This window comes from Ammospiza nelsoni, chromosome 23 (assembly GCF_027579445.1).
Source record: "Ammospiza nelsoni isolate bAmmNel1 chromosome 23, bAmmNel1.pri, whole genome shotgun sequence".
In the NCBI taxonomy this organism is placed as follows: domain Eukaryota; kingdom Metazoa; phylum Chordata; class Aves; order Passeriformes; family Passerellidae; genus Ammospiza; species Ammospiza nelsoni.
In genome coordinates, this window is record NC_080655.1 from 6,456,077 (window position 1) to 6,469,667 (window position 13,591).

At 50.0% G+C, this 13,591-nt stretch overlaps 1 protein-coding gene across 5 annotated transcripts in view; it reads right to left on the reverse strand.

Moving 5' to 3' along the window:
• PPP1R12B (protein phosphatase 1 regulatory subunit 12B) overlaps positions 1-13,591 on the reverse strand; it is a 137,283-nt gene that overhangs the window by 29,141 nt on the left and 94,551 nt on the right. Inside the window, exon 1 of one of the 5 annotated variants that reach the window (XM_059487756.1) lies at positions 4,063-4,691. The exons of the other annotated variants lie outside the window; for them this stretch is intronic. Coding sequence (XP_059343739.1) covers positions 4,063-4,164 — 102 coding nt within the window. The 5' untranslated portion in view covers positions 4,165-4,691. Of the gene's footprint in view, positions 1-4,062; positions 4,692-13,591 lie in introns of those variants that run through there. 5 annotated transcript variants of the gene reach the window in all.

Here is a 13,591-nt window from a genome sequence, read left to right on the forward strand (position 1 = left end):
GACACTGCTTTGGGAATGGCTGCTTTTTATACACAAGCATTGCTATCAAGTGACTCGCTGCAAACATACGGCCCTTAAAAGGTGATGCTCCTACATCCCATATTTCACCCAGCACGGCTCCTTCAGATGCTCCAATGAAAGGCTGAATAGAATAAATCAGTGCAGACCACTGCATACACTTAGAGCTTTATTGCTGAGATCTTCCTGAGAAGATTCAGCTGGAAAGCTCAGGTAATGTACTCTGAAGGTGGCTTAACAAGGGAGGGGTCTAACATCAGAGGGAAGAGCCTTGCAGTGAAAGTGTGAGCATGGACAGAACAAGGAGAATTGTACAGTCTCTCTTGAGGAGTGAGTAACAACCATCAAGCAGCTACTTCACAACTGAGCTGGGCAGAGAATGGAGAGAGAGCAGCCCTGGGGAGAAGGACATGGGGGTGCTGGTGGATCAGAAGGACATGGGGTGTTGGTGGATCAGAAGGACATGGGGGTGCTGGTGGATCAGAAGGACATGGGGGTGCTGGTGGATCAGAAGGACATGGGGTGTTGGTGGATCAGAAGCTCAGCCCCAGCCCCGTGCTCTGGCCCCCCAGACCCCCCTGTGCTGGGCTGATCCCCCAGGGGGCAGCAGGGCAGGGGGGGATTCTGCCCCTGTGCCCTGCTCAGGTGAGGCCCCACCTGCAGAGCTGCCCCAGCCCTGGGGCCCAGCACAGGAAGGAGCTGGAGCTGCTGGAGAGAGCCCAGAGGAGGCCACGGAGCCGCCCCAAGGCCTGGAGCCCCTCTGGGAGAGCTGGGGATGCTCATCCTGGAGAAGGTTCCAGAGAGTCCTCAGAGCCCTTTCCAGTGCCTAAAGGGGCTTCAGGAGAGCTGGAGAAGGACTTTGGACAAGGGCTAGAGGGACAGATCAAGAGGAAATGGTTTCCCATTGCCAGAGGTCAGGGTTAGAGGGGTTATTGGTAAGGAATTTTTGGCTGTGAGGGTGGTGAGGCCCTGGCACAGGGTGCCCAGAGAAGCTGTGGCTGCCCCTGGATCCCTGGAAGTGTCCAAGGCCAGGCTGGACAGGGCTGGGAGCAACCTGGGCAAGTGGAAGGGACTTCCATGGGACAATGTGGGCTTTAAGATTTCTTCCAACCCAAACTATTCTGGGATTCTAAGTGATGACAGCCACTACTGAAACAGCAGCCCACACACATCAATGACAATTTCAAATCTTGATGGTCTTTTTTACAGCAAAAAATATCAGCTAATAAATCAAGAAGGAGCAGTTTATATAAAAGCGGAAGGTTTGACAAAGAGATGGAAAACAAATAAAAAGCTGCAATTGGAATCTCTGCAGAAAGTTAGGAGCATGCATTCTCCTTCACCTTCGTTTTCCCACCTAACCAATAGCTGTGGAGAAGAACAAGGGTTACAAAGATGCACACAACAGGTTTCATGCCACTGGATGCCTATTACATTCTTGGAAGTGAAAATTATTTTTTTCAGGAGGAGAAACCTCAAGCTAAATCACTATGGTGCAAAACATGATGACAAGGTACCCACTGCCAAACACTTGAAGCTTGTGCCAAATATTGGGACCATCTGAACTGATTTCAAAGGGGTTTGGGTTTCCTCTTTTGAGGAACATCCTCATTAAAGCAACACTTACCCTGGGGGATTGAACAGGATTTGTGTATTTTAGTTTGTGGTGGTCCCAGGGCTATGGGACAGTGCTGCCCTGGCACAGGGACCCCATCCCACTGTCACCAGAAGCTCCTGTGCAGGGATATTCCCTCTCATGGATTGCATGAGTTCACTGCAGAGTGCTCCCTTCCTCAGCTGTGCATTTGGGGACTTCCCATCAATCAAAGGAGGAAAAAGCCCAGGCAATATTATCCTAACTCCTAAGGAGGGGCATTCCTAAGGAAGCAGCAGTGCAGGTGCATAGGGGATGCCACAGGAAACTGCTGGGCAAATGACATCTGGTGGAGCTTTTGGCAGTGACAACTTGACCAGTCAAACCTCCTTTGCTTCTGCAGGAGTTTTCTCCCTGTGTGCACCATGTGTGAGGCTCCTGCCTGCCTGTGTGAGCTCACAGCCCTGCTCAGAGCCCACAGCTCTGCTGGTGTCAATGGACTGCATGGAAAGATAAAAGACCCCAAGATATCACATTCCTACCTGCTTTATGAAGGGTGGTGGCTCCTCGTGGCACAGGCCTGTGACTGTGGGCATGGGGCAGTGGGTGGGAAGGAACAAACACATGGGAGAAACCCAGAGTAAACCAAACTCCCTTCTCTTGCTCATGGCAAATTTACATTGTCTTGGAGAAAGAGTTAACTCAGATCCTTATTTTAGCCTGAAGTCACTCCTGCCCTAATCAGCCTTTTAAGGCATGGGCTATTTCCATAACCCAGATAGCACCAGGGCTGTTTCCTACCCTGACTGAGTCCATGCTGCTGCATTCCCCACCTGGTTTTTCCCTGCAGATGCTGTGGAGTCACAGCTGGCACTGCCTTACCACTGCAAGGATTTCTGTGCTTGTGTGTTGGCTTTCATCAAAACCTCACTAACAAGCAGCTCTTCTCCAGGCCCTCATTCCCACCTGGCACCTTTCTGTAACCACCTGAGAACTCCCACCTCCTTCTCCGATACCCACAGCTCCCCAGGAGCCTGCAAATCTCATTGTGGTGATGGAGAGAGAAATTAGCACCTCCTCCACCCACCTGAGAGTTCCCAGCACTTTCTCCAACACTCAGGGACCCTCAGGAGCTCTGCAGTCCCCCCATGGCTCTGGACAGAGAAACCAGGCCCTCCTGTCATCTGCTCCAGGCACAGCTCAGGGCTCTTGTGAGATGTTTGTCACTCACTCATGTGCCCAGATGCATAAGAGGGAGAAATGAGTCAGTCTGAACATGCCTGACCTTAAAAACTTGAGGTTTGAAAGAAATGAAACCATTTCCAGCACACTGGGATGGTTCCCCACCTGTTACCAGGCTGGTGATCAGCAGTGCAGCCCTTTAGGGAGGAGTGGTAAGCACAGAGCTTAAACTGATGAGGGAAGCCCAGCCAAGCCCATGGGGGAGAGTTTTAGATTATCTGAACCATCCCAAAGCCACTACAGCTGCAGAAGGAAGGAACCACCTGCTCCTGATTGCAGTTAACAGCCCAGGGCAACCAGCAGCCACAGAAGCCTTGAGGCTGAAGTTCCCTAGGTCAGGAACTGCTTCCATTAATGCCACAGCAGTGAGTTAAAAATCAAGTATTTCGGGCAATACTTTTTCCAGACCGAGATCTGTCCCTTCCAACAGAGCAGGCAATGCATATCTGATTTGAGCAAATACCAGTGCTGGAATTAATTTAATGCTCCCGTTTAAAATTAGCCTGGCTGTTAAAAACTAATTCCTCCAGGCTTTGACTCCAGCATGATAATATTTCTTGATGGTGAAGAGGCTGCCTGCACAATGATACAGACCCAGAGGCTTTGTGACAGCTTCTCCCATGACAGGAGTTAGCAGCAGCATTGCTGGGAAGCATTCCCAACTTTCCAACACCTTGGGAAAGGAGGATACAGCTCTGGTTTGGGGAGTACAGGTAACTACCTTGACTTGCCTCCTGCTACAGGTGGTCTTACTCAATTTTTTTGTGGTGTTGAAATTACTGAACAACAGCACCGGCCAGCTCAGCCCCAGGGGTGAAAGCTGAACATAAACCTTGTTTCACCAGCGATATCAAAGTGTTTATGGAAAAAGTGCAGTTTAACAAGCTGGTCAGGTTCTGCCTCATTTTTACCAGGGAGGTTTTCATCCAGCAACAGCCTACCAGGCAAGCCACGTTTCAGGATAGGTGGAAACTACCATCCCAGCAATTCCCTCCACAACTAACACAGCTAATCCCAGTGCAGGGACTCTGGCAGCTGCTTAAAACCTGTTGCTGCAGAGGCACCATCCAAAGTTTCATTTAAACCATCCTCTTTCCAAAGGAAACCACAGGCACAGGTCTCCAAGGGTAAGACAACAAACCACCAGCACTGGGCTGTGCCCAGATCATGTGCTGAGCAGGGAATACAGAAAGGAAAAAGCTGCTTACTCTGAGAGTCTTTGCGATCGGGGAAGGAGAGGACGGGGGAGAGTCTGACTGAGACTTCCTGCTGCGAGTGTAATCCTTACTCCTGCTGTACAGGGACGACATGGCCTCGCAGGCTCTGAGCTGCAACACCAGGCGTGCTCTCCTGTCGCTCTACGGTGCTGGGCAGGTCCTTCTTCCAAGGTCAGAACAAACTAATTAAACTATTCACAGCTCTGGTAATTAAACCCTCCTGTTTAGGGTGTATAATTTTAGGCATTAATCTGCTGCAGGAAGACCTGAGGCTCCACAAGGTTTCTTGTCCGAGCAGAAGCAGAGAAGGTGTCAAGGACTCGCTGTGCTCCAGTGCCGGGCGCTGCTCTGTGCCAGCCTCACTGCCTGGGCCCCGTCCCGGCTTCTCCGCAAAAGGACATTTCCTCTGCCTCGGGCCCAGGGGGATCAACCTCTCCCCAAAAGTGCAGCAGGCAGAAACTCCCGGCTCAAGGAGAGAGCTGGAAACTGGCTGGGTATATCTACACACGAAGCTTTTGCCAAAAAAAGCTAAAAAAAGGAAAGGAAAAGCAAACCCCGATTTACTCCGGAGCGCGGCCACAAGCTCTGCCCCTGCTGCATGGAGCCGCACGTTTTAAGTGAAACACAAAAGCATAAATCAGGAACAAACGCTAGTTTGGAAAGGGGCAGTCCAGCTGAAGTTGGGTTTTGTTCCATCCTCCTTCTCCTCCTCCTCCTCCCCCCGCCGGCGCCCTTACCCACGCACAGGCTTCTCCCGTCCCTTCCCTCCCGCCGCTGCCTCCTGACATTCTGACATTCCAGATCCTGACTCGCTCCAAGAGGAATGCTGGAGGGCAGCCAGCAGCAGCGATTCACTTTCAGCTTGGGATTTGGGCTGCCAAATTGGGCTTGGGATTGGTTTTGGGATTTGGGCAGGAAAAAAAATGAAAAAAAAAGGAAGGGAGAGAAGAGAAAATCCCTCTCGAGCTTCTGAGGCCTGGTGGGCTGTGAGTGGGATGTTGGAGGTGAGCTGACAGCACTTTGCTGAGGCTAAATTCCAGAAGTTGTGTGCGGCTGCAACAAAGGGAGATGATTTAAAGGCCACGAAGCAGCTCATGCCATGAAAGGGAGGACACACTTGGACAGCACAACAAGATTTCTGTTGTTTGCTCACAAGCCTGTTTGAGCTGTGCAAGGGCGGCAGAGCTTGTGTAATGTACCCTGGTTCAAGGGAGCCTTTCAAGGAGGAGGGAGAGGAGCTCGGGTGAAAGGACAGAGGGTGTGGGGAGCACGTGCCTCTCCCAGACTCCCCTCTCTCTGCCCAGCTCTGCCCAAGCTCACTGGAAGGGGTGAGATGGCTCCCTGCAAAGGTGGGCGTGTGTCCCTCGTGTCCCACTGCAATGGGCCCATGGGATGTTCGCCTGAAAAATGCCTCAAACCAGCTCACATAACCACAGAGAACCACAGAATGGCTGGGGTTGGGAGGCACCTCTGGAGATCATCCAGTCCAACTCCCCTGTCAAGGCCGGGTCCCTTAGAGCAGGTGCCTGTCCTGTCACTGCATCAGCAGCATCTGTCCTGCTCCAGCTTCACATCTGCTTAATATCAAACATTTCCTACCAAGGCCAGGCTGGAAGGGGCTTGGAGCAACCTAGGACAGTGTAAAGTGTCCCTGTCATGGCAGTGGAGTGGAGTGAGATGAGCTTTAAGGTCTTTTCCCATTCAAACTATTCTGTGAAGTGCAGAATAGTATCAATATTAAAGTATTTTAAGAGTATTATCCCACTCTGCATTGCTCTGAAATCTTGCTCCTTTCTGCACCCTGCTTGGCACCTGAGTAACTTAACTGGCACAGAGCTGGGGAAGGGACTTGGAATAGCAGCTACAGTAATTCCTCCTGCCATCCAGCATCTTCACTTTTCAGGGGCAAAGCAGCATCACTGTGTAACCAGGGAGAGCAGGAGTGGGGCTGCCAGATTTTCCTGCTCTAAGAAAGTCACAGTGATATCAGGTTTCTCTGTACCTCTTCACAAGGAGGGAGGGGACTAATCATCCACTGACTGCAGGAGAGGGAAAAAGGGGTTAGGAGAGGTCTAATTCTGCCTGGTAATATCTCTGTATTCCCCTTTCAAGGTAAGGAAATGAAGTCCAGACACATGAGCAGGCAGTGAGAGGCACCCCACTGCTCCAGAGGGCTGGGGCAGGACCTGGATCTTTCCAGCCTTCATCTGCTGCACTCATCACACCCCTCCCTGTACCTGGAGCCCAACTCTGCTGTACAACGAGGTAATTCAGATGCTTCAGAGGCATATTTATAGCCCCTGCACACAGGGTGATCCTTTCACACCAGTCTCAGTTTCTGGAGTTTCAAAACAGTGTAAGCGAAACTGGGCAAACTGGCTGGTGGTGCACTGGAGTGTCCCAATCCCAGCTCCAGGGCTGACAAAGCCCAGCTTAATCACCAAGGTGGAGCTACACAGCTCTCAATTGCAGTGTTTGGCTTCCCCTCCCATCCAGTCCCAAATAAACCACTCTCCCATCCCTCCACAGTCACGTTTCTGCTGAGGAGGGGCAGGAAAGCTCCAAAATCAACATTTTGGTACAGAACTCACAGCCCAAATCCAAAATACACCCTGAGCCATTCCACACTAATTATTTAGTGACCCAGTGTAGATCTCACTCAGACTGATTAATACAGCTCGGTGGACAGTAACTCAGTTTAGAGAGAGGGGGAGGCTTGATTAGCCAGGACACAGAGAGCAGCAAGAGAGGCAATATGGCAAAACACACCAGGTTTCAGCATTATTCCAACAAATGCCTGATTTAGGGGTTTCTTCCTGCTGGTTTGTACAGTTTACTTTCAAGTAGTCCCCAGTGGAATTATGAAACATGACTCTCCTTCACAGTGCTGCTATTCCTCATAGCCTCAGCTCTGTCATGTTCAAGGTCATTGTTTAGATCTGACTGTTCCTGTCTGTTCAGGAGATTCCTCAGTCAGTACCAGGCTGGTCCATGCTTTAGCTGTGCTGCTGTATACTTTATAAGGAATATTTATACAACTTTCAGAAAGACATGCACAAAAATCATCTTCCATGAGCATTTCCACAACCACTGCACACAATCCCCCGAGACTGTCTGAATGCTGACCTCATGCTCTGGCCTATTTCTGGACAAAATCACCTTAAAGTTTCTTCTCACCTTGGACTACAGCAGCACAACTATACTACAGCATTGTGTCTTTCCCATATTCATAGGAAAGAGTGTTTTCCCATAGTTAGAGTTTGGCCTTGGCTGTTATCACTCTTCATGCACCTTCACCCAAAAATTGGTCAGGTTCTTCCCCCAGAGGGTGCTGGCACTGCCCAGGCTCCCCAGGGAATGGGCACAGCCCCGAGGCTGCCAGAGCTCCAGGAGTGTTTGGGCAGCGCTGCCAGGGATGCCCAGGGTGGGATTGTTGGGGGGTCTGTGCAGGGCAGGGGTTGGGCTGGATGGTCCCTGTGGGTTCCTTCCAGCTCAGCAGATTCTGTTACTTCCTTTCCCATTCAGATGTGTGTCCTCTCCCTTCCTCTGGTGATGATGCCTGTGTTTGTACTCCATTTTTAAAATTAGTTAGACAGGAGAATTCATATGCAGGAAAATGATGTAGCAGAAATAGGATGAAACCCTGAGCTGAATATTTGAGAGGAAAATACACACCCCCTTTTTATCTGTGTTGAAAATCTTCACCTACAGAACATGATGCTGGTAAAACAAATGTCAGCAGTGCTGCAACATTCCAACCTGCAGCAGACAAAAATGGGAAACAAATCTGGGAGTTGAAGCCAGAGCTGCAGTGATGCTCAGGGATGATGCAAGCCCACAGCACACTCCCTGAGTGCAGAGGAGGAGAAGTCCTCTTGGGAGAGCAGAACTCTAACACAACTTGAAGAATGACAGTAGTTGGTATTTTTGGAACAAATGATCCCAAAACTATCTCCTGAAAGTCCTAGCTGTCATTTTTCATACCAGGTTTACCATGTACCTCACTGAATTCCTTCCCATCCAGCTGAGCTCTTTCATCTGCAGCCAAACCTCCTCTATCTCCAGGTGCAGGCACATCCCAGGGAGCACAGTGGTGTCTCCAGCTACACAGGGCTCAGCTGGGGCAGAAAACACAAACTGGGCCCACACAGCACCAGGACATTCTCAGCACTGTGGCCTTCCCCCAGGGCCTCCCTGCCTACATCTGCTAAACTAACTGCTGGGCACTCTGGGTACCACTGGGCACTCTGGGTACCACTGGGCACTCTGGGTACCACTGGGCTCCTCTGGGTACCATTGGGCACTCTGGGTACCACTGGGCTCCTCTGGGTACCATTGGGCACTCTGGGTACCACTGGGCTCCTCTGGGTACCATTGGGCACTCTGGGTACCACTGGGCTCCTCTGGGTACCACTGGGCACTCTGGGTACCACTGAGCTCCTCTGGGTACCACTGGGCACTCTGGGTACCACTGAGCTCCTCTGGGTACCACTGGGCACTCTGGGTACCACTGAGCTCCTCTGGGTACCACTGAGCTCCTCTGGGTACCATTGGGCACTCTGGGAACCACTGAGCTCCTCTGGGTACCACTGGGCACTCCTAGGCACCATTCCCAGCAGGCCCCTTGGACCCTGATCTGCAGACTGGGAGGATTCAGTCTCTTCCTTCCCAGCTGGCCTCAGGGCTAGCAGCAGGTTCATGGCACTGTGGTCCTGAGCCTTTGAGGCTGGGCTCTCACAGCCCCTGCTGTAACCTCCTCCTGTGATAAAAGAACATGGGGCAGCACAGCTACCTGTGAGCTACAACCCAGCTGGAGGGGCAGAACAGGGAGAGGCAGGCAGCAGGCTTCATGTTTTCCTTTGAACCTGTCACAGAATCACTGAGGCTGGAAAAGATCTTTGAGTCCAACCATTCCCCCTCCACTGCCATGTTTACCACTAAACCATGCCCCCAAGAGCCACATCCACACATATTTTGAACATTTCCAGGAATGCTGATTCTACCATTGCCCTTGGCAGTCTGTGCCAGGGCCTGACCACCCCTTCAGAGAAGAAATTTTCCCCAGTTTTCAACCTGAATCTTCTCTGGCACAACTTGATGCTGTTCCCTCTCCTCCTGTTCCCTGGGAGCAGAGCCTGACCCCCACCTGGCTGCCCTTCCTGTCAGGAGTTGTGCAGAGCCAGAAGGTTCCCCTGAGCCTCCTTTCCTTCAGCCCCTTCTCAGCCCATCACTGAGCCCACTTTGCTCACTCTTCTTTGAGAAGCAAGAACCTCCATAATTGCTTCATGCCACTCCTAACACTTCTGATACCTGCTGGCACCTCCTACAGAGTTCAGCTGTTTGCTCTTCAAGTAAACAAATCTTCCCAATCCTCCCCTTCTGGGTTTCCCACCGCAGGAGCAGAATGTGCTGTTTGTCTGTGGAGTCATGTGCTGGTCCAGGGAATCACTGAAATTTGTAATTTTATGCAGTACCTAAATCAACTGTAACACTGCATTTATTCTCATGCCACTTCTCTGGAGAAATGGAACAAAATAATCTGGCAGTTGTTTCCAAGAGTCAGGCTACAAAGTCATTATATGTCCAGAAAATAATGTTTCTAGGTATAAAGCAGTTTTGTAAAATATCCAGAAAAAAAAGAGAACCTTGGAATGGTTTGGGTGGGAAAGGACCTTAAAGCTCATCTTGTTCCAAGCCCTGACATGGTCGGGGTCACCTTCCACCAGACTGCTCCAGCCTGGCCTTGAACACTTCCAGGGACAAGGCAGCCACAGCTTCTCCGGGCAATCTGTGCAGGAAACTCAGTTTAAACATAAAAAACCATTTACCATTGAACCACCCTCATGGGTTCTAGAGAGCAGAGTCAGAATTCGATTTCCCACTGCTTTTCTATCACTGGAGTGGCTCACAAAACTGAAATCCATAGTGCCACAATCCTGCACCTCCCCTTTGCAACAGTGGGCAAAGATGAATGATCCTGTGATTGGCATCATCTCAGGGTGTCCTATATTGGTGCTTCCTTCAGCCCAAACCAGCAGCCATCCTTCGTGTCCCCCTTGTCCCTGCCTCTGTCCTGGAACAGGAACCTCCTCCCCTTACACCCAGAGCAGAGCAAGAGCTGGAATATGCCAAGGATGAGCCATGACCAGCCCAAGGGTGGCTCCAACAGCCAGGAACAGCTCTGGTTCAGCACTCAGGGCTGCACAGCCAGAGAAGGGGTTACACCCAGGGGGCCATTGCACCAGGGAACCAGTCACTGCTCTTTCCATATGGGATCTTGTAGTAAAATGTCCCTATCCTATCCTATCCTATCCTATCCTATCCTATCCTAATCCTATTCTAATCCTATTTTATCCTATCCTATCCTACCCTATCTTATCCCATCCCATCCCATCCCATCCCATCCCATCCCATCCCATCCCATCCCATCCCATCCCATCCCATCCCATCCCATCCCATCCATTGGGAAAGGAGCTCATTGGAAGGAAAAGGTTGAGCCTTGTTAAGCCTCCTGCTCTCACCTCTTCATTCACTGCACCCATCCCATTCTGTGCAAAGAAATTATGGAGAGAAACTGCCCATTCTGGTGCATAATGAGTGAATTTGGAATTGGCAGCACAGTCACTTGTCCCAGGGGATGGGACCAAAAGCCAATCTTCAAAAGTGACCACAGAACCCAGAAAATCACAGTGCTGTTAAGTGTGGAAAATATCACAAGTCTTCTCACCTATTCTGTGTTCTGGGTGGTGTTTTTGGGTTTTTCCTGACAAGGATTTTCTGCTTTGGTTATTGAGATACTTATAGAGCAGGAGAAGGACTGGACTCCAGCTCAGGGGTTGATGGCACTGGTTGGTTGTTTTCTGTGTTTAATTGATCTTTTTTAACCTAAAAAATGTAACTCAGCTCCACTCTTCCCCTCTGCATTGCTTATTAACAGTCATGTTCTCATGACACTGGGGAACCTGAGCAGGTAATTTTGACCAAGTATGTATTTGAACAGTAAGAGAACTAAAACTGGCTCCAAAATACAGATTTTTTTATTCCTGGGGTATAGTCATGGGCAGCTGAGGAGCTGCTGGATTATAGAAATTAATGTGCTATACAGCAAGTATAGCCAAGGAACTGTGTGTACAGAAGAGCCAAGGAACTGTCTGTATATATATGTATAAACACACATATATGAATTCCTTTAGCACTAACAAGGCCAACACATATCACCTTTAAAATAAGTTATTAAAACATGACTCGTACTCTAGTCTACAATTTGTACTTCTGGGCATTTGATTTAGCTTATTTAATGGAACTTTGTATCTCAAGATTTAATAATTCAAATTATTAATATTATTATTATTACTACTGCTACTGCTACACAACAACTGTACATGATATATAAACCCTACTGTAAATAAATGACTTTTAAATCAACCTCAAGCTTCACCAGGGTCAAATAGAGCTTGCAGGGTTTATTTAGCACTGCAGAAGCAGTCAGGGTTATGCTGGGCTGGGCTGCAGGACTGGAGCAAAGCAACATGGTCAGGCAGAAGCTGCTCTGTAAATGGGATGTGCAGGCTCTGCTGGAGTTTTCCATAAATGGAATCTGAACTGGAGGAGGGAACAGTTCCATCTGCAGGGCCCAGGCCAGGGTTCCCAGGAGCACATCTGCCAGGGTGCCACGCAGACAGGGAGAAGAAGGAAAGGGTCTTCCTCTCCTCCAGGCACACACAGCAGCTGAGAGTCTGTAACTGCATCTACAGCATCATTCTTCTCCCACTTTTTATTCCCATCTCAAAATTTATCACAAAAAAGCTGGACGCACCATGCATTAGGCACACCTGGATTAGCACTGAGCAGCACATGCAGATCATTTAGTGGGGGCTGAGAATAGCACATTTTAAATGTAAAATTTCAGTTTTTTTATTTTTCCTTTCTTATAAATACAGGCAATGAAGAGCAAGGGTGAAGACAGTTCAAAAAGCAGCATTCTCAGCAGGGAAACATCACTTTAGCACCTGCAAGTGCCCCATTCTGCATGCAGGAGAAACATCTTCCAGCAGTTCTATGGAGCAAAGTTGAGTTTTTGGAAGAAAAGGTGTCTTAGACACTCAAATCTAGCAGGTAGAGCAGGATGAGAAGCTGGGCTGTTCACTGACCCCATTGGGGACATCCCTAACTGCAGAGGGGAGAACTGGATCTAAAGCAAAGGCTGCAGAGAGGGAGATGTTTCACTGTCTTGAGTTCATCATCATTTGAAGATAATGCTCAGGACAAGCCCAGTAAACCAATCTACATCTGCACTTGTACAGCAAAGGCAAGGGAACCTGAGACAGGGCCTGGAGGGGGCAGACAAACCCACAGTTCGAGAGTATCAAAGGCAGAAATGCTTCTGAGAGAGCCCACAGATGTTCATGTTCCCCCTCTGAATGTGTCATTAAACTGTATTTCAGAGAATCCCAGAATATCCTGAGTCAGAAGTGACCCACAGGGACCATCCAGCCCAACCCCTGCCCTGCACAGACCCCCCAACAATCCCACCCTGGGCACCCCTGGCAGCGCTGCCCAAACACTCCTGGAGCTCTGGCAGCCTCGGGGCTGTGCCCATTCCCTGGGGAGCCTGGGCAGTGCCAGCACCCTCTGGGGGAAGAACCTTCCCTGATACCCAGCCTGACCCTGCCCTGGCACAGGCTGATGGTGAGAGGTTACAGAAATGGGTGGCCACAGTGGCAATAACCAGAAACAACAAACCAGCACCACAAAGGGCTGAAGGGGACAGATGTGTCAGATTTGCAAAATAGAAATGTTTCTAAGATCACAGACAGGATTCCATTCAGGCTGTAAATGTAGCCATGGGCACAACCCTGAGGCAACCCCAGCACTGCCCATTGTCATGTCATAATCTTGGCCAGGTCTGTACACCAGAGATTGGCCTGGTGGCTATGGAGAGGTTGCTTCATGTCCACATAAAACCTGGCTCTTTCCTGAACTCAGTATTGTGCTTCGTTCAAAAAAAGCATCACAATAAAATCAGAGAATCACAGGATCAAAACCAATGAGTCCAACTGTTCCCCCACCACTGCCATGTTTACCACTAAACCATGTCCCAAGTGCTATACCCACATGTTTTGTGAACACTCCCAGGGATGGTCACTCCACCACTGCCCTGGGCAGCTGTGCCAGGGCCTGACCAGACCTTTCAGGAAGAAATTTTTCCTAATAACCAACCTGAATTTCCCCTGTCTCAACTTGAGGCCATTCCCTCTTGTCATGTTTCCTGGGAGCAGAGCCCAACTCCCCCTGGCTGCCCCTCCTGTCAGGAGTTGTGCAGAGCCAGAAGGGCCCCCTGAGCCTCCTTTTCTTCAGGCTGAGCCCCTCCAGCTCCCTCAGCTGCTCCTCATCAGAACTGTGCTCCAGCCTCTGCTCCAGCTCTGCTGCCCTTCTCTGGACAGGCTTCAGCAAACCCAGGGAGATGCTTTGCTCTGTCCACTCACAAGTCCAGTTTGAGCACTGCTTATGCAAAAAATCA